At 44.8% G+C, this 21,699-nt stretch overlaps 1 protein-coding gene across 1 annotated transcript in view; it reads left to right on the top strand.

Annotated features, from left to right (window-relative positions):
* Positions 1–21,699, top strand: part of DYRK4 (dual specificity tyrosine phosphorylation regulated kinase 4) — a 798,647-nt gene that overhangs the window by 294,457 nt on the left and 482,491 nt on the right. Inside the window, exon 5 of the mRNA XM_086939068.1 lies at positions 6,703–6,839. Within this exon, the coding sequence (XP_086795194.1) occupies positions 6,703–6,839 (137 nt within the window). The remainder of the gene's footprint in view (positions 1–6,702; positions 6,840–21,699) is intronic.

Here is a 21,699-nt window from a genome sequence, read left to right as displayed (position 1 = left end):
GGAGGCGGTGGCGGCGGAGGTCGAGCGGTTGCGCTGCTTCGATTACAAGGCCTATACTACTAGGTCGCTCGCGGAGGGGGATAGGTCGGGCGCATTGCTGGCGTGGTTAGCTAATCCTACACGCCAGACCTCTCTGACGACGTCCATGCGCACGGCGGAGGGGGCCGAAGTGCACACTCAACCTGAGATTCTGGACTGTTACCTGCGCTACTATGAACAATTGTACCGCAGTAGCTCTGCCAGAGACCCCGACCTAATTGAGGACTACCTGCAACCCCTGGAGCTACCTACGCTGGTGCCGGACGTGGCAAAGGCTCTGGGCTCCGACATTGAACTGGGGGAAATCCGCAGCGCCATTAAAGGGATGGCGAGGAATAAGACCCCGGGCCTAGGTGGCCTCCCGGTCGAATTTTACTCCGCCTACGTTGACCTCCTGGCGCCGAGGCTGCTGATAGTTTACAGAGAGGCGAAGCGGTTGGGACGCCTCCCCGGCTCGATGTGTGAGGCCTTAGTGGTTCCCCTCCTCAAACCTGGAAGAGAATCGACCGACCCGGCGTCCTACCGTCCTTTATCGATGCTGACGGTTGATTATAAGATACTGAGCAGCATATTGGCATCGAGGCTGCTTGGGCACATGCGCTCTCTGGTACATGAGGACCAGTCTGGATTCATTCCCAAGCGAAACTCAACCATGAATATTCGCAGGCTGTTTCGTTTGCTGGGGGAACCACACACGGAAGCCCCATGTCCGGTAGTCCTTTCAGTGGATTTGGAAAAGGCCTTTGATAGCCTGGAATGGGACTACCTGCGCAGTGTACTACTGCGGTTCGGTCTGGGAGAGGGCTTTGTCAGGTGGACTACGGTACTGTATGCCTCGGCGTCAGCCAGGGTGAGGGCTGGCCCGCTGATCTCCTCGCAATACCCGGTGGAGAGAGGCACGAGGCAGGGTTGCTCATTATCCCCGCTGCTTTTCGCGCTAGCGGTGGAACCACTGGTGCTACTGCTCCGATCGGGGGTCCACTTTAGCGGTTTGCGGACGGCATCGGGCCCACATTATATCTCACTATACGCTGATGATCTGTTGCTCTTCCTCGAGGACCCGGTGGCTGCCTTGAACGGGGCTGCGTTGGCGCTCACGGCTTTTGGGGAAGTCTCGGGCCTTCGGGTAAATTGGGCCAAGACCTGCCTGTTCCCGGTTCGCAGGGGAACGCCCAGCCCCGACATCAGTAGGGAGATTAGGTGGGAACCTGACTGCTTTAAGTACCTGGGGGTGTACATATACCACGACCCGACTGACCTCCTGGATGGGAACATAGCTTGCTGCACTCGCGCGTTGCGTGGCAGCATGGACTTCTGGGCTACCCTGCCGCTCTCGGTGGCAGGGCGGATCGCCCTGCTGAAAATGGTGGCGCTCCCCCGGCTGCTATACTACTTCCGTGCGCTGCCGATTTGGATCCCGCCGGCCACCTTCCGTCTATTGCGATCTATGGTGGTGGGATTCCCTGGGGTTCGGGCCGCCGGAGAGTGGCCCTCAAGACCCTGATGAGGCCGAAAGCTGAGGGTGGTCTTGCGGTGCCGGATTTCGAGAAGTATTACTTGGCAGCGCAACTACAGACCTTCACCCAGGAGGTTGCCAGGGAGTTCCGAGGTCCGGAGACCGGGAGGGGCACCGGGATGGCTAGGCATGTTATCTCCTTCATCGCGTTGCGACAACGTCTGGCCTTGCAGGACCTGACGCTCGAGGAAAAGACCATTCGCTTATGTTGGAACCGTGCCCACGCCCGGGGACAGTTGCGGTTGCCATATGCACCTGAAATACCACTGGGTATGTTGACGGCCCTGCCTCACGGAGGGGATTGGTCGCGCCTTGGGTGCTGGGAGGACGCGGGTCTGCAGCTAGTGGGAGACCTTTATGAGGACGGGGCGCTATTGCCCTTTCAAGAGCTCATAGACCGCTTTGACATTCCTCGTGGCGACTTCCTCTTACACACGGCTCTGATCCGAGCGATTCAGGCGCACTGGAAAAACGGCCTGGAGGAACCGCCTATGTCCCCGGTGTGCCAGTATGTTATGATGTCCGCGGGAACGGTCAAGACGGTCACATGCCTGTATAGCAGACTGATTAATGAGGGGTTGACCCCCCTCACCACCTTAAGAACCCGCTGGGAGGCAGACATAGGGAAGGAGATTCCCGAGACGACCTCGTCACAACTCATGAGGCGGGCCTGGAAGGGCGCACGCCACGCCCGCTTCCAATTAGTCCACTACAACGTACTCCACAGGGCCTATTTGACCCCGGCGAAGATCCAACAGTACTTTGCCACGGATTCGGCGGAATGCCCCAGGTGCCGGGCGCCTGAGGCGGACCTCCTCCATATGCTGTGGTCTTGCCCGGCGTTGTCCTCCTATTGGCTTGGAGTGGGAGACACCCTGAATAGGGTAACGGGGAGGTCCTTATCAGTTGATGCGGCGGTAGGGCTCCTACACTGGTTCCCGCACACCCCCAAAAATAAGATCTCTAGTAAATTTATCGATCTGGGGCTTCTCCTTGCTAAACGGGAGGTGACCAGGAATTGGAAGGCAAGGGTTGGTCCAACAGAGGTTAGGTGGCACGGCGAACTTTTGAAATGGGCGGCGGGGGAGAGCACGCTGCGATACCAGTTAGCTAGGAGGCAACACAACGAGAAAGCGCAGGAGGCGGCATTAGAATGGGAGACGTTAGTGCAGGCCCTCAGGGATTATTGCGCTTCCAGCGATTCCGAAAGTGAAGATGCAGCACAACCCGAGTCCCGATAGCCAACTGTACTTTAAACATCTGTAACATTCTCGGGGGAATCTCCCATGGGTCTTCCTACACGCATTTCCACACACTGATGGCGGGGTTGGGGGGGGGGGGTTCTACCTAATTCACTGGGTTGTTGGGGGGGTTTCTTTGGCCTTTTTTGTAGGATGTTTTAGAAAAGCAGATGAAGATTTATGGATCATCCGGACCAGCTCCGACCTCCTATCGGATCCCCACTGGTGTTCGCCGCCCGACCCTTGGGTTGTGGGCTGAATGGCTGTGTACACATATAACTTGCCAAAGGGAGAGGGGATGTGTTCTACTCTTTTTGATTAAGCCTATAATGCTGGTCCAATATGTAATTTTGACTAATTCCTGCAATAAAAATATATTTAAAAAAAAAAAACAAAAAAAAAACATGGCGCATGGTTTACGCCACTGCTGCGTCACAGATATGACGCAACTGCAGCGCAAATGTGTCGCAAGGGGCTTGTAAATCTGCCCATTAGTGTCCAACACCTGATCCAAAAATAGTTTAGATTGAAGTGGGAATCGGAAATGTGACTGGTTAGTGTCCAACACTGTACCCAAATTGGTTTAGATTGTAGTGGGAAGGGTTAATGTCACCCAATTAGTGTTCAAGCACTGCCCCAAATGTGTTCATATTTGAATGGGAATAGTAAATGTACCCTTTCAGTGTTCAACACTTTCCCCAAATTGGTATACATTAGAGTGTTAATAGTAAATGTAACACCTTTAGTGTCCAGCGCCTTCTCCCAGTATGGTTGGATTGGAGTGAAAGTAGTAAATGTCAGTCCTTTAGCGTCTATCAATTTTTTTGCTCTATTTTGTATATTGTTGAAATAGTTTGTGTTGTTTTATTACTACTGTTGGTTATTGGAAAAGTAATAAAAACATAATTAGTTGTATATTTGTGTACAAAAAATTAGTAATTTGATTTTATGTAATAAAGACATCACACGTATTTATCTTTTATTTATTTTTTCAAACTTTATCAATTGTATATTTTGACATTTTTATATATATTATTGCATGTCAAAAACAAAAATGTCTACAAAGGTATCTGAATTGAAAATACCTTTTAATTTTTTAGGAATAAAAAATATTAAAATTAAATATTTTTAGTATATTTTGAAAATGTTTAACTTTTATTTTTCATTGTTTAACAATTATAAATGTTTCTTAACTTTTTAAATATACATATTTATATATTATTTCATCATCTGTTTTTAATGATATATTAAATAATTGTAAACATTTTATACTAGTAATTTATACTTTATATGTTTTAAACAATATAATAACATATTTTGATATGTTTTATAAGTTTAATATTTTGTAAAAATGTTCTATGCATTTATTTAATATTTTTACAATATTTACCATTAATTTTTATGGGGAGATAGTCTTTTTTTACAGCTATGTTCTATGTTGTAATCTATTTGTGTCTATTTTAGCCAGTGATAATGTCTGGAGTCGAGGCATCATGGACCAAGTCTCTGCATCCAGCAGGTTGTCAAGTAGAAAGTTATATAAATCTAACTAGTGTGTAGCCATGGTGTGGCAATTCATTTTGAACAAATGGTAGAACGTGGATTTGGGGCCTGATAAGTCTAGAGGCCTTATAGTGGAAACATTAATAGGAAGAGTATCCATCTTATTACATGTTTCCTAAGTAGCAAATTGAGCTGACAACTGAAAATCGCAGTGACTAAACTTCATGATGCCAGTAGTCAAGTTCATGGACGATTGGCATACTTCTTAGGTAGCAGCAGGGAGCACTTTGAGCTGCCTCGCAGAATATATCAATTTAACTGAGTTGGAAGTACCAGATTCCTGGGTCTGGACCCATTTGAGTGTAGATGGACACAGATGGGTGCAGATGGGCTTGTCTTTGGTGCACCACAGTGGCATAGCAACGTTTAAATAAGGCCTGGGCCTGGAGCAGGGAGCAGGGAGGGAATGTTAGCACACCAAAAGCACTAACCACTCCCAGAGGAAGGGCGTACCAAAATAGCTACTCTATATTGCCCAGTAACCAATGATGTAACCCTTTTAAAAATTAGGGATTCAGAGTATAACACAAAGTGAACTACCTCATGAATATCACTGATGTAGGTCGCAGTTTGTGATCCATTAGGAATGATAGCCGTCACAGAAATTGTGGCCTGCGGGAATCAGCAGATCACAATGTCTAAACTTGCTTTTTATTAAAGCAGACTTTATAAAAAACTTCAGGTTGTTACCATTAAAGGAAAGGGGACTGCTTTTAAAAAGAAAAGTTTCTTACTTTTTGTTTATTTAAGAAGAAGCATTGGTTCTGTGGACAACTGCTCCCTCTTAAACATTATTTTACTTTCACTTAGAGGAATGGGCTCCTTGGGAACTCCTTTCTGTTTGCGAATGCATTACTACTACATTTCTACAGTGGGTACATTATCAATGTTTTTAGACCGGAATTTGGTTGCAAAACATTAATACAGTCCATTCCAATTCAGTATTTGGAAGGGATGCCCTGAACAAGCCCCTTCAAAATACCAAAACAGTATGTATTCACAATCCCAAACTGCGATTCAGTAACATGTTACTGAATCGCAGTTTGGAATTAACACATACCAAAATGCTTCTTTGCTTTCGCAAATGACAGGATTCTGCGGATCAGACCATATGCAAATGGAAATAGACTTGATACATCTGGCCCCCTCTACAAATTATCCAATTTCTCACAACCTGCCTTTGTAATAACCGTTCATAGTAGGCAGACCAGACCAATGTACCAGATATAAAGTTCCCAGTGCACCAATCTGTTCTACAGCGTGTTGCCATACCAACTAATGCCTACAGTTTTAAACCTAAGCTTTTCCACAACGCAATCATCATACACACAGTCATAAAATTACAAAGAAATACAAAATTAAAGTTGGCTAAGCAAAATACTGCCTCTCATAAGATAGCCTAACAAGGATTCTGACAGATCAAACCTATATCCATAATTTGTCGCACCAAGAAACCAACACAAAAACCCCCATGAAAATCGGTGAGATTACATGTAACACAATAGGCTTTAATATAGAGTAATTACAATTCACACTTAAATGTCTATTGACTTTAACTTATGAATGTCACAGAAAATGTCAGGCTCAGTGCCTTCATCATAACATTTCATACACAGATCAGACCTAAGGCCATGATCATTGGCTTGCCCCAATAACCAACGCAGTCTTGTATTGAGTGTAAGCTGTACCACAAGGCAAAAAGTACAATACAAACATTATTTTTAGTGAATGCACACACATTAGACTCATTCAAATGCTGTACTCAGGGGAGCCCACATGTGGATGGAGCCTAAGCCCCTCTCTCTGTAGTACTCTGTTCAGGTGACAGTTGAACTTTCAAGCTGCATCTAAAATCCATGTAGATTAGTGCAGCCCAGGGTATCCCATACGGCCTCTGAAGTCTAAAGTTAATGATAGCAGGGGAGGGTGATGCGACTGCAATACATTCATTGTAGCTGCCTTCTTCCCATCTGTGCTGCTGTCAGAGATAGACAAACACAATATGTTATCTATTTAAGATACTTTAATAGTATAACAATGTAATGTTTGTGACCCTGAAAATTTAGGCTAAGACACCTATATAAATTATCTAAAATATCACAGCTGCTGGGCGGGGTAAGCACATTTTTGTGTAAGGACACAACTTCTGCCCAATCAAAACATGTACACCACACTACCAAAATCTGGGCAGAGCTAAAGCCTCTCTCTTGCTGATTGTTGCATAATTATCTGCAAATACCTGTGCTGTTGAGCCATACCATAAAGAATGTTTCATTGACCACCAAATTGTTTTAAATTGTATGGTAAATGTTTTCTATTGTTAATGTTTTGCTTGCATTTTAGGTGCTACTTGACCATCTGGCATACCGATTCGAAGTGCTAGATTTAACAGGCAAAGGGTCATTTGGACAAGTTGTAAAGTGTTTGGACCATAAGAACAATGAACTTGTGGCAGTCAAAATAATACGGAACAAAAAAAGGTACTTTAATTTTTAGACTTACTCATAAAATTGTCTTATTCAGTAGTTGTAGACTTAAATATACCCTTTGTAATTAATGAATTGCAAGGACATTAAGAAATGTTAATACTGGATGTTTTTAAGGGAAATTCAGTATGAAGGTATAAATGTGTGACTAATGTCTGAGTAGCTGCTTAAATAAATCCTGCCACGGGGGACCCACACCTATTGTCCTGTAGTATGTTTGTAATTTTTTAACTCAACCCATCCTCACTATTTAGGAGCTAAGGCTTAGTGTTCTGAAATAAGGTAATATGCTGCACTCTTTTAGACAAGACATAGAATAGTTACTACTTAATTCGATTCATCTATTTGATGTTTGTACACTGAATTTACACATTTCAATAAAAAGTACTGCATTGTGTTTTAGAATTAAAGAGAAAGGGCAGAACATTCAAATATGTTTCTCAGAAATGCAACTAACTGTGCGTAAAATGATACATGAGAAATGTATTTGTTGTTAATAAGGGAAGTGAAATAATGTTACTGTGATTCAAACATGATAGTGGCAGCGCAATATAAAAACATATGTTAATTTTAGTGATCCAATGAATCAATACAATCACATGAAGTGACAAATATTGACAATGGACATTATAAGGCATGATTTGATATGGTATAGGCATTTTGTAGTGCTTGTGACCCCTGACGGGAAGTGTTGTTACGGTGGTGTAAATCTATGCGGGACCACAGTATCAATGGTTTATTCATGGATACAGGTAGTGGCTTGTCATGCTTTTTTCATGCAGTCTAGTTTTCCTTTGATTTGATTCAGTCCCATTCAATTTGTAATTTTCTTATCATGCAAATGCAAAGTATGGATGTTGTGCTGTCTTGTACTGGAGTTGTGTAGGATACGTCACACCATTAGTTACATTATCATGCAAATGTATACTACATGTGTCTGGCTTGTAATCTAGTTATAACACCTTAGTACTTAATACAAATGTTTGTGGGTATAGATTTGTTAATTCAAGCTACAGTATAAATATATGTTCAATTGTAGGGCTGACATCGAAAAAGATTAGCTAGTTGTTTGCAGTTCATGCTTAGAGCCTGATTTAGACCTTGGTCAACGGGTTACTCTATCACAATTGTGACGGATATCCTGTCGGCTGAAATATAACTCCAATTATATCCTATAGGATTTATATTTTGGCGGATGGGATGTATCTGTTACTGCGGTGACAGAGTTACCCATCTGCTAGAATCTAATTCAGGCCCTTAGTCTAATCTGCTTTTTATAAATATGGATCATGTCCGCCCACACGCTTTCATAGAACGTAGTGCAACAAGTTGCCTTACTGCTTTGTGTTCCGTGAAAGAATGTTAAATGTGCACCTAAGTTGTAACAAGATAATCTTGAGTGGCCAAAGGCGTGAAAAGTATCTGGGCGACAGTTGGCACTTTGGTGGGTGGGACGTTAACATTTCTCCTGCTTGTAACTATTTTCACCAAAACCAGCGGCACAAGTGAGCCCTCACCCAACAAGTACCTGACTTTGCGTAATTTCCGCTAGATACAGCATGCTGCCTTGACCTACTTTTTCCACCATTTTGCAGACTAAGTACAAATGTAAAATCATTGACCGAGCAGTCCTGCTTGGTATATCCAACCTCGGGATCCATCGCTGTCATCCTCAAAATGTGCCTCAGTCCTTATCTACTGCTAACATGGATTATCATTGCCATTTAATGCTTTTTTGTCACTATTCTCAAGTTAAAACTTTTAGCACTCATATCTTGTGTTGCCCTTATTATACTTTTGTCATTTTGTTTATTAAATTGTGCTGAAGAAATACTTTAGACATTGACCTATGTTAAGTCTGTCTGCTCTAGTCGTACCTACCAGGAGGTTGAGCTCAGTCTAATTTAGTGGCTTTTAGTGTTCACTCTGAAAAGTTAGTGTTATTATAACTTCAGGTTGGTGACGGTTGGCCCACATCATAATCCATGGTCTTACAAGCATCACCTTCAAATTTTGGATCACTTGAATTTTGCCTTGAAATACATTGTACCCACAACAGGTGTAACAAATGCACATTCAGACACCTTAGGCTGTAGGGCCATATGTCTCTCATTTAATAAAAAATATGTAAAGCCTAGTGTACATGGAATGATCCAAATTACTAGGTTATTGTTATTGGCACGTATGTAAATATTTTGTCTCCAAATTAACTGCCTGTAGCCCACTTAAGATAGCCACATGCACACCTGTTCAGTTCTTTTTTTACAAAAGGTGGGATACATTTAATTATATATAGGCTTCACCCTCTCAGCCTAATGTGGCAAATAAGCCATTCTGAAATTGAGGGCTTCTAATGTTTTCCATGGTTCATGAGTTGCAAATTAGCACATTTCTGTAACCATTCTGGTCCTAATCCTTTCAAGTCTCTACATAGTTAATTTAAGGCAAACTTTGATTTACGGAACTTATTTGTATATATTTATGATGGGCTAAAATAGTCACTATTCTGTTTGCCCTTTCTAAATGTTCACCTAAGTCATTGTCAGTGGCATACATGTCATCAACGTATGACAACTACTTAGTATTGTCTCAGAGAATCTTCATTATTCGTACTGCAAATATATCTGGACTGTTTTATAGCCCTCTGGTAATCTCATATATGTACACCGAATACCATCAAGTGTGAATGCTGTTAGTATTGTGAGACATGTGGGGTGTTCTGACTAAACAGTCAGTCAGTCAAAATACAATTTATTCGGTTTATAAAAAAGCATAAAAGGCCATAAAATTACATACAAGATTAAAAATCGGCAATTCATTAATATACAAAGTCAGTGCTGAACCCAAATAAACCATTATACAACATATTTACACCAGTTAAAATCATTAAAAATGATACCATGATTAATGTAAAGCATTCGATGGGACGTGTTTATTCTTAATTCTAAAGGCTGCCGCTAAGACACTTGCAAACAAAACAGGTGATGGACCGAATGTGGATCAATGTCACACATTTACCCCAGTCCAAAGATCTGGGCCCAAATCCATCGTTTTTTTGCACTCCACACCACCCTGGGTTAGACAATGGCGATGTGCAAATCAGCTCTGACCCTGTGCCCCATGGGAACAGTCCAGTCCGAACTACAAAAGCCATGTCCTTCCCAGAACGGAATCAAGCATCCGAGGACCGGACCGGTTTCGAGGTAACACCTCTCATCAGCCCGGCTAGCTTGACTCCAGTGGTGTGGAGTGCCTGGGACCCACGTCTGAGCATCCCCAGCGCACTTATGGCGACAATTGCAAACAAAACAGGTGATGGACCGAATGTGGATCAATGTCACACATTCACCCCAGTCCAAAGATCTGGGCCCAAATCCATCGTTTTTTTGCACTCCACACCACCCTGGGTTAGACAATGGCGATATGCAAATCAGCTCTGACCCTGTGCCCCATGGGAACAGTCCAGTCAGAACTACAAAAGCCATGTCCTTCCCAGAACGGAATCAAGCATCCGAGGACCGGACCGGTTTCGAGGTAACACCTCTCATCAGCCCGGCTAGCTTGACTCTAGTGGTGTGGAGTGCCTGGGACCCAAGTCTGAGCATCCCCAGCGCACTTATGGCGACAATTGCAAACAAAACAGGTGATGGACCGAATGTGGATCAATGTCACACATTCAACCCAGTCCAAAGATCTGGGCCCAAATCCATCGTTTTTTTGCACTCCACACCACCCTGGGTTAGACAATGGCGATATGCAAATCAGCTCTGACCCTGTGCCCCATGGGAACAGTCCAGTCTGAACTACAAAAGCCATGTCCTTCCCAGAACGGAATCAAGCATCCGAGGACCGGACCGGTTTCGAGGTAACACCTCTCATCAGCCCGGCTAGCTTGACTCCAGTGGTGTGGAGTGCCTGGGACCCACGTCTGAGCATCCCCAGCGCACTTATGGCGACAATTGCAAACAAAACAGGTGATGGACCGAATGTGGATCAATGTCACACATTCACCCCAGTCCAAAGATCTGGGCCCAAATCCATCGTTTTTTTGCACTCCACACCACCCTGGGTTCGACAATGGCGATATGCAAATCAGCTCTGACCCTGTGTCCCATGGGAACAGTCCAGTCCGAACTACAAAAGCCATGTCCTTCCCAGAACGGAATCAAGTATCTGAGGACTGGACCAGTTTCGAGGTAACACCTCTCATCAGCCCGGCTAGCTTGACTCCAGTGGTGTGGAGTGCCTGGGACCCACGTCTGAGCATCCCCAGCGCACTTATGGTGACAATTGCAAACAAAACAGGTGATGGACCGAATGTGGATCAATGTCACACATTCACCCCAGTCCAAAGATCTGGGCCCAAATCCATCGTTTTTTTGCACTCCACCCCACCCTGGGTTAGACAATGGCGATATGCAAATCAGCTCTGACCCTGTGCCCCATGGGAACAGTCCAGTCCGAACTACAAAAGCCATGTCCTTCCCAGAACGGAATCAAGCATCCGAGGACCGGACCGGTTTCGAGGTAACACCTCTCATCAGCCCGGCTAGCTTGACTCCAGTGGTGTGGAGTGCCTGGGACCCACTTCTGAGCATCCCCAGCGCACGTATGGCGACAATTGCAAACAAAACAGGTGATGGACCGAATGTGGATCAATGTCACACATTCACCCCAGTCCAAAGATCTGGGCCCAAATCCATCGTTTTTTTGCACTCCACACCACCCTTGGTTAGACAATGGCGATATGCAAATCAGCTCTGACCCTGTGCCCCATGGGAACAGTCCAGTCCGAACTACAAAAGCCATGTCCTTCCCAGAACGGAATTAAGCATCCGAGGACCGGACTGGTTTCGAGGTAACACCTCTCATCAGCCCGGCTAGCTTGACTCCAGTGGTGTGGAGTGCCTGGGACCCACGTCTGAGCATCCCCAGCGCACTTATGGCGACAATTGCAAACAAAACAGGTGATGGACCGAATGAGGATCAATGTCACACATTCACCCCAGTCCAAAGATCTGGGCCCAAATCCATCGTTTTTTTGCACTCCACACCACCCTGGGTTAGACAATGGCGATATGCAAATCAGCTCTGACCCTGTGCCCCATGGGAACAGTCCAGTCCGAACTACAAAAGCCATGTCCTTCCCAGAACCGAATCAAGCATCCGAGGACCGGACCGGTTTCGAGGTAACACCTCTCATCAGCCCGGCTAGCTTGACTCCGTTGGTGTGGAGTGCCTGGGACCCACGTCTGAGCATCCCCAGCGCACTTATGGCGACAATTGCAAACAAAACAGGTGATGGACCGAATGTGGATCAATGTCACACATTCACCCCAGTCCAAAGATCTGGGCCCAAATCCATCGTTTTTTTGCACTCCACACCACCCTGGGTTAGACAATGGCGATATGCAAATCAGCTCTGACCCTGTGCCCCATGGGAACAGTCCAGTCCGAACTACAAAAGCCATGTCCTTCCCAGAACGGAATCAAGCATCCGAGGACCGGACTGGTTTCGAGGTAACACCTCTCATCAGCCCGGCTAGCTTGACTCCAGTGGTGTGGAGTGCCTGGGACCCACGTCTGAGCATCCCCAGCGCACTTATGGCGACAATTGCAAACAAAACAGGTGATGGACCGAATGTGGATCAATGTCACACATTCACCCCAGTCCAAAGATCTGGGCCCAAATCCATCGTTTTTTTGCACTCCACACCACCCTGGGTTAGACAATGGCGATATGCAAATCAGCTCTGACCCTGTGCCCCATGGGAACAGTCCAGTCCGAACTACAAAAGCCATGTCCTTCCCAGAACGGAATCAAGTCTTTTGACTGGGGGAATGTGTGACATTGATCCACATTCGGTCCATCACTTGTTGTTTTTGCAATTGCCGCCCTAAGTGCGCTGGGGATGCCCAGACGTGGGTCCCAGGCACTCCACACCACTTGGAGTCAAGCTAGCCGGGCTGATGAGAGGTGTTACCTCGAAACCGGTCCGGTCCTCGGATGCTTGATTCCGTTCTGGGAAGGACATGGCTTTTGTAGTTCGGACTGGACTGTTCCCATGGGGCAACAGGGTCAGAGCTGATTTGCATATCGCCATTGTCTAACCCAGGGTGGTGTGGAGTGCAAAAAAACGATGCATTTGGGCCCAGATCTTTTGACTGGGGGAATGTGTGACATTGATCCACATTCGGTCCATCACTTGTTGTTTTTGCAATTGCTGCCCTAAGTGCGCTGGGGATACCCAGACGTGGGTCCCAGGCACGCCACACCACTTGGAGTCAATGTAGCCGGGCTGATGAGAGGTGTTACCTCGAAACCGGTCCGGTCCTCGGATGCTTGATTCCGTTCTGGGAAGGACATGGCTTTTGTAGTTCGGACTGGACTGTTCCCATGGGGCAACAGGGTCAGAGCTGATTTGCATATCGCCATTGTCTAACCCAGGGTGGTGTGGAGTGCAAAAAAACGATGCATTTGGGCCCAGATCTTTTGACTGGGGGAATGTGTGACATTGATCCACATTCGGTCCATCACTTGTTATTTTTGCAATTGCCGCCCTAAGTGCGCTGGGGATGCCCAGACGTGGGTCCCAGGCACACCACACCACTTGGAGTCAAGCTAGCCGGGCTGATGAGAGGTGTTACCTCGAAACCGGCCCGGTCCTCGGATGCTTGATTCCGTTCTGGGAAGGACATGGCTTTTGTAGTTCGGACTGGACTGTTCCCATGGGGCAACAGGGTCAGAGCTGATTTGCATATCGCCATTGTCTAACCCAGGGTGGTGTGGAGTGCAAAAAAATGATGGATTTGGGCCCAGATCTTTTGACTGGGGGAATGTGTGACATTGATCCACATTCGGTCCATCACTTGTTGTTTTTGCAATTGCTGCCCTAAGTGCGCTGGGGATGCCCAGACGTGGGTCCCAGGCACACCACACCACTTGGAGTCAAGCTAGCCGGGCTGATGAGAGGTGTTACCTCGAAACCGGTCCGGTCCTCGGATGCTTGATTCCGTTCTGGGAAGGACATGACTTTTGTAGTTCGGACTGGACTGTTCCCATGGGGCAACAGGGTCAGAGCTGATTTGCATATCGCCATTGTCTAACCCAGGGTGGTGTGGAGTGCAAAAAAACGATGGATTTGGTCCCAGATCTTTTGACTGGGGGAATGTGTGACATTGATCCACATTCGGTCCATCACTTGTTGTTTTTGCTAAGAAACTTGCAGCACTAAAAATGATGCGAGTATTGCCCAACATCTGGAGGTAAATAAGTGCGGGCCTGACTTGGATAAAACCGGCCTCCCTTAAAACAGGTAATAAATATTTCTTCCTTGCGGTAGCATAAAACCCACAGAACATCATATAATGCATAGTATCTTGATTAGAAAATTTATCACTTTTACAGGGAGGGGCCTCTTCTGGTTTTGCCCATGTTTGATAACAACCTAATGAGTAATGAATCAGGTTAAACCTACATTTTGTCAATAAAAATCTGTGTAGGGGTTTGGTAACAATCTTTAGGTACGGTTCCAGGGAGGGGGGTGGTGGTTAACACTAAGTGTGTTCTTACTGAAGGTTTCACTAGTTCCTTCTCCTCTCTGTCTAAACATACCCTCTCCAAAAAATTACACTTAATCCATTTAACGTCCTCTCTCCTAATACTGGACAGTAACAAGAAAAGTTCAGGTCTGCCCAGTTATGCAAAGGTATTTTTTAGGTAGTTCAACCAAGGTATTTTCATTGCATGATCCATGGACACAACATCCGACAGCATGGTTCAGGGTTAGTTCTGAATTGAGCCATGTTTTTGCCCAAAATACTAGGGGTGCCAATTTCAGTCTGTCCGAGATGTATGACAAGCCCACCTCCGCATGGATGGAAAAAGTAGGGGTGGATTTAGGGACAGAAAGAAAATGCCTTAAGAGCCCTTTTTCTACCCTTTGAATTTTATCTTGGGCAACATAACCCCATAAAGCAGACCCATAGGTCGCGATGGGGATACATTTGCTGTTGTAAACCTTCAAAAGGGCCTCCATTGGCCTGACCCCTAACCTTTTTGAAAATCGCATCAGGGCGGACGTAGAACAGGCCAGGGATGAGCTCTTAGCCTTAATCTGGGGAACCCACGACCCCCTCTCGCCAAACAGGACCCCCAGGTAAGGAAAAACTGTAACGCTTGAGACGACCTCACCCTTACAAATGAAAATTTTGGATTTGGGCTTGCTTCTCTGTTGGCCAACTATCATAGACTAAACAGTCCCTATGCAATGTCAAGAGTCGTCAAATACTTTTTCCAGGCCAAATTTGTCTTGAGTTCAATACTATGATCATTTTGTACTGTATGTGTGTGTGTAAGAGACAAATCACATTTCTAATAGTCTAGTAAAATACCGTAGAAATTGTCTGGATTTACCACTGGAAATAGTGGAGTTCATAGTTGAACTACAAGTTATTATCATTATTGCCTTGTAGTCTGCTGCCGAACGCTATTCTGGTTGTCAAAAGCCCTGAACCCGAGTTATAGCTAAAACAAGGGTGAGGGCCTTTAACATCTGGTGCAGCCTGAGGCATAAGGGCTATAGAACATTTCACTCACTAAGAGTAGAATGTTTTAAATTAAAATGTGAGAAACCTGATGGCAAATGTGGAATGTTGGAGCTTTGGGCTTATACCAGCCAATATAAGCTTGGAGCTACTTCATTGTCTTCAATAGAGAACTCAACATTCCAATGTTTTAATCCTTGATTCTGCATGTGTGTCATTTTCTTGTTGTGTTTCTCCTCTGTCTTCAATGGATATTGAGCCTGTACCTGTGTCTCCCTATGAAGAGGAATCATATGTGGCATAGGTTTTCTGTCTAACCCACCCTTTCTGTACAAGACTGGAGCTAAATTACAAGATCATTCATATGCATATTTGTTTGTGAAATCCTGAGGCACCAGGGTAGAAAATGCTTCCCATGAGGCGTGTTCTTAATGATGAAATCCCATGGCTACAACTGGCAAAATAAAGCTATACAGCACAGTGAAGTGATTACGGATGCACCATTGGATCACAGTTGTTTCATCAAACAACGGTCTCGGCCATGCGTGTTAAAAAACCTAAACCTGAAGCATACACGCTCATTAATGCCAAGTAATATAGGCGCTGAACTCCTGGGCCAGCAGCCTTGTAAGAAATAGTGGTGGTATACCCAAATAGCTCCAAAAACCTTACCACAGCTTTTTTGCCGAGTAATATAGGCACCTGACTCCTGTGCCAGTGGCTTGGCATGTATTGTTTGTGATACACCTGAGTGGTCCCTGCAAAAAATAATATGGCTTTACAATATGCTCTTGAGGGGGTACCGGCTCATATTTCTCAGTAGAATCTAGTGTAGACAATGAATGTTTTTTGGCTGCTGACGTGAATTACCACCATGCGGCTATACCTGCCCCTTACGGGACCCCCAATGCTGCTGCTCCTGCATGCGGGGCTATTTTCAACAATGCACATGCGCACACGGTACTCTCAACAGCCGTCAGACACACTTGCCTGTAATCACCCTTTGCTCATGCTCACAAGTATATGCACTCGCCTTGTAGGCAAAACCACCATTTGCGCATGCTCACAAGAAAAGGCACTCAACCCGTGCCCGGAGGAAAGCACAGACAGGCACTTTTCCTCCATCGAAGGGGAACAGACACTCCCACTGCGGGAGAAGCCGATGCAGTTGAGCACGCCCCGCACCAGGCGACCAGGCATCGCTTAGAGAGTACACCGGATACGCAGTAGGCGTTACCAATTACCTGCTAATTAGCGACTAATCAACAACTTGACCACAGTATAAAAATCCGCTCATCACTCACCATGATTCAATGATGGGAGGCGTAGCAGACGATCATAGATGAGATGGCTGGAAGCGCTGAAGTAGACAGTAAGAGTATGAATGTCTTGGATGATTGGGAAAGTGCAGCTTTTCACTTCCTGATGCGTTTTACCCCTCAACCATACAGGGAAGGCATCTTTTAAAAGGATACATGTGTTTTATTTAAAATCATGGACCTGTATGTACAACAACAGGCTATGATTCTATGTACCTCTCCATTGCAGAATGTCACAGTAGGCCCTTCCACCCTCGATCTCCCATGGAGCAAGTAGGATAGTAATCCAGGGTAGGAGGCGGACTAAAGTTCTTTCGCTCATTGTCAATGATGACACGTGTGAATGTCGCGTTTTACACCTAGATCCCACCACACGTGCAGTAAGTGTGGTGATGTATGAAAAGTAACTGTGCTATCATTATATTTACACTTTAGGTATGTATGTGTTTTTGGTTTCCTTTTTTCCTACAGAGACGCTCGCACTAGTACTACACTTTCCGGGGAGTTTGACGCTCACTACCCCAGATCCTTTAGTGGTAGATCCTTTATGCACCGCGTGTTAAAAGGCTGAGCCCATGTTTACAAACCCTTTGGTCCTGACGAATGCTATGTACTCTGCGGGGACACCTAAGCAGAAACATGTTGACCAAAACTAGCACGTTGAAGGGACAATAAAGTCACATATCACCGCTCACTTTTTTTAATACCATGCATTTGATCCTTTAATTAAATTAGGTTGTTCACAAATGTAATGGTTTTTAGATCACCTCTCACTAATTCACGGGCCACCACTTAGTTTTAGAAGTGCATCCCTGTCTCCAGGTGTATGCCTGCTCTCTATCACAGGAGGGCCTATGATGAAGCATGACACCAGGCTGTGTGTGAGGGCAATCCGTCACTTTTTTGCGAGATGCCCCCACTGGTTGTGCATCTCTAGAGACCCTGTAGGAACCTATAGGACTCGATTTTGGAAAAGGGGGTGGTGATGGACAGAGTTTCTGAATGATGCAGAATACTCTTACCCGGTCAAGAGATCAGGGCTTGATCCATCACCGTTTGTTAGCTCACTGCACCATCCCAGCTCAGAACCTGGCTACATGCAAATTAGTCTGTTCCTGTCCCAGTGCATGATGGGAACAGGGCAAACCAAACTACCAAGCCAATTCTTATACTGGGAAGGAAACAAGCTTCCGGGGACCAGTTTCTGGCATTTCAGCCGTCGTCGGCCCGGCTTGCTTGAATCCTGATGGTGCAATGAGCAAGGGACTCACGTCTGAGTATACCCTCCCACACTTAGTGTGGACAAAATCGATTTTGGAAAAGGGGGTGATGACTTATAGGACTCCCAACTAGGGACAGCCCCATTTGTGTATACATGTCGTATTGGAGGCTGGCTAGTCCCTAGGTCCTGTACCTCTAGTTCCCATCCCCAACAAGGACTGGGGGTGGTGTGTATGACACTCACACACACAAACAGCCACAAGAAATCCACAGTATATTTTAAGAATTTCTTTTAAGCCAGATTTAGTGCAAAATAAATTAAACAAAATAATTTGAGAAGTCAATAAAATTGTGATGAGTAAATGATGAAAGGAGATATGAACATTGGTAACATATTATGAACTGTGCATTTTTTAGAATCCTTACTTGCCTGATCCTAAAACATTGAAAAGTTGCTACAATGAGAGACAATAACATCTTCATGTACACATACCTGTACGTTATTTATGTTTGACTAATTTCAAGGGTTGTCTGAAAACAAGAGCAAGTTATGACTCTGCTGGGAAATATGTCATAAACCAAACAGCCTCATAACATATTTACCAACAAAGTCAATAAGGGTAGTATGAATGGGTTTAAATTGTATTAGAAAGGAAAGTTCTGACAAGCTTTAGTGAATGATGACTGTCTTGTACAAGATGGAAAACAAAGAATAGGAGTGTGATAAACGCAGCTGTTAGAGTTCCTCCCTCAGTACCTTTTACCCACGTTATACATGACTACACTTGGCTACACTTCTCAAAGGTGCTCAGGATGAGCCCACCCTGCACTAATACGGTGCTGGTGAAGGGGGGGCATATTGTTGTGAAGTTTCCACAATACAATAGGATGGTGCAAGACTGATTCAGAGCATGCCCTCAGGATATGTTGGTCCCATAGACCAGCTAGCTCACAGTGCCACCGTAAGTCCCCTAAACCTAAACAAGGAGCAAACAGTTCTGGCAACCACTGAACATGAAAACCCTGATCCCTCAGTGTTGGAAAACGAGGCAGTACTTGTGTGGCTTGCACAAATAACATGACTACATTTGTCCTTCGCTGTGAACCAAACACCCCATTGTAGTACATGACTCTCGGAGGGTAGTGTTGCAGAGCAGTCTAAGGCTTACTCAAGGGAGGTGATGTGGACTAGTAATCGCCATTTACAAGTATGCAGAAATAACACTCAATAATTGATTGTCCAGTCTGTACTTTGCTTGATAGAGGAAGATTACATTTATTAAGCGCAAACACTACTCAATACTGTGCACCAATTTACAAATATACATAAGCTGTTGGAATTACCTTGTGACATTGCATAACATTTCCGCCCCTCCCGTAGGGTGGGGTGGAGTCTAGTACCACCACTCCCATGTATGCACATCATCTTGCCCCCTAATTCAGTGGGTTGCACATAACCTGGAGCGAGGACCTGGCTTACTGGTACCATCCCAGTGGCGACCCACCCCCTTTATCTCAACAAGCATTTAAAATGGGCAAAGCAGCCATGGTGACACATAACCCTAACTGACCGTCTCAATCTGACCATATAGTATACACCTCTACATCTTAAGGGCTAAAAGTCCGGGTTGTTCTTCACCTAACGCAGAAGCACGAATACATGTTAACACATCACTTTAAATGAGGTACTTATCATAGCTGATAACAGTTGTAATGTATTGCAATCACAGCTACTGATAGGCATGACAGTTATAATCACAGGCTTATGCATATACTGCCAGATACCCAGGAATTCGCCAGGGTCGCATTACTTAAGCAGGACCAATTGGCCTGCCCATCTACAGACCTACAAACTAAGGATGTATTTTACACTTTCTCTTTTTCACTGTGTAGTACTGAAGACTTAGGACCTGAAGAATTGCCATTAGGGCAAGAAACATGTTGACCTGACCTGAGGGTTGTAGATATTCTGCTTTGACTCTTCCAAGCATATATCTGCCCTCCCACCCTTTTAATCAAGGGAGTCAACCATGCTAATAAAGGACATTGTGGACTGACCCACCTTTTTTAATTCACTTTCACTTCACGTCTACACTTTCCCTGCCCCCTCACACGCATGCATCATATGGCTGGAACAAAAGATCTCCGATAAAGAGCCCCAGTTTCGGGAGCCCGTCAGACATTGCAGAGCCAGTCTGACGAGGAGCAGAACCCATATGATGAAGCATGACACCTAGTTTACTGGGTGTGTGAGGGTTTTAGTTCCAACAAGGGGATTCCCCCCTTCTTGCTCTCCTTAGTACACTCAGCTTTTACTTGTCCCGGGGAACTTTGTACCCTCCTTGTGTTACATGCTGTCATGGTAACATGATAGTGTTCTTGCAAAGTTCATTCTGTAAGCAAGTTTAGTTTTCCCAAAAATAAATCCAAACTGTCATGAATGCAAATGTATGTCACAAGTCTATGTGTAAAAGTGAGGACAACTTTAGGAAAGACTAGTGTATGCGTAAAACAGCCTTGTTACCTTCTAGGCCTAACTGATACACATCACACCCACTCCTAGGACATAAGATGACTAAGAAGCTATCTAAATAAAGAAATCCTATTGCTAAAAAATACAACAGCATATGCACAAGAAATCTTTAGAAATCATACTTTAAAATCAGTATAAAAGCTTTATAAAAGGCACTCATGCGATTCAAAAGCCCATAGCACGAAGAAAGCCAAACTGAAAAATATGAAAGTGTAAAATGGTCACTGCTAAAATTCAATTTAGAATATTAAAAAGTAGGCTGCAAATTTGTTTCCCACCAAACAGAATAGCTAAATATGTATATGTTCTGAGTGGTAGGCAAACATTTCTGTTCTCAGCAGCCGCAGACAATGATCCCAGAGGCCCATCTCAGATAGGGTTGTTAGAGCAAATATGTTCCACCCACCCCCCACAGCAGCTGCTGCGGGAGACAGAACAGTCAGTCGGGGTTCCACCGAACCTGACCCGAAGTCCAATCCACCAGAGGCAGGAGCAACCCAGGGAGGCTCATAAAATTCAGCCAGGAACCATGGAATCTGCAGGGGACATCTATATAAATGGATGGCCCTTTAAGGGTTATACCAGTACATTTATATCTAAAGGTTCAACCAATTGCGATCCCAGGCAGAAATCCAAGACACATTCGAAAGTGCATAGCAGACAGTGGAACATGGGCTGCAAGCAGTGAAGTCATACAGGCTGAAATGGCAAAACACAGTTATCGAAGCAATGGTGCACCAAAGCTATGCACCATACATTCACGGCACAACAGGGCATGAGGCACTGCCAGTTTGATTTGATCTCGAAATGGGATATCCATCGTGGAGCAAAAATATTAAAAGCACAGTTGTGGAAATTAGAGACAAGACCAACAGAAGACCTGGAAAAAATGCTCTAGAGGGCAGAGTGAATAAATAATTGAATAACTTCGAAAACTGTCTGGAAGGTGGTGTTATAGACAGTACTGAACATGGAATGTTGGAATTAGCAGTGTAATATACCCATGGATTATCCAATTCTAGGATGCTATTTCAGCAGTAGTAAAAGGTAATTTCTTGAGGTTTTCTATATGCAGGATAGTGTATTTTGCATCCTTAAATGCCATTATTATCTGTTGTTCTATAAGGTTGTATGAACAAAACAGATTAGTGATATTAACATATCGCCATGGCACATGACCAGATCGTAATATCTGTAATGTCCAGCTCAACAATAAAATTGACCTGAGCTGTCA

The sequence above is a fragment of the Lissotriton vulgaris genome, chromosome 1_1, assembly GCF_964263255.1.
Source record: "Lissotriton vulgaris chromosome 1_1, aLisVul1.2, whole genome shotgun sequence".
Lineage (NCBI taxonomy): Eukaryota > Metazoa > Chordata > Amphibia > Caudata > Salamandridae > Lissotriton > Lissotriton vulgaris.
This window is presented reverse-complemented; position numbering and strand designations above follow the sequence as displayed.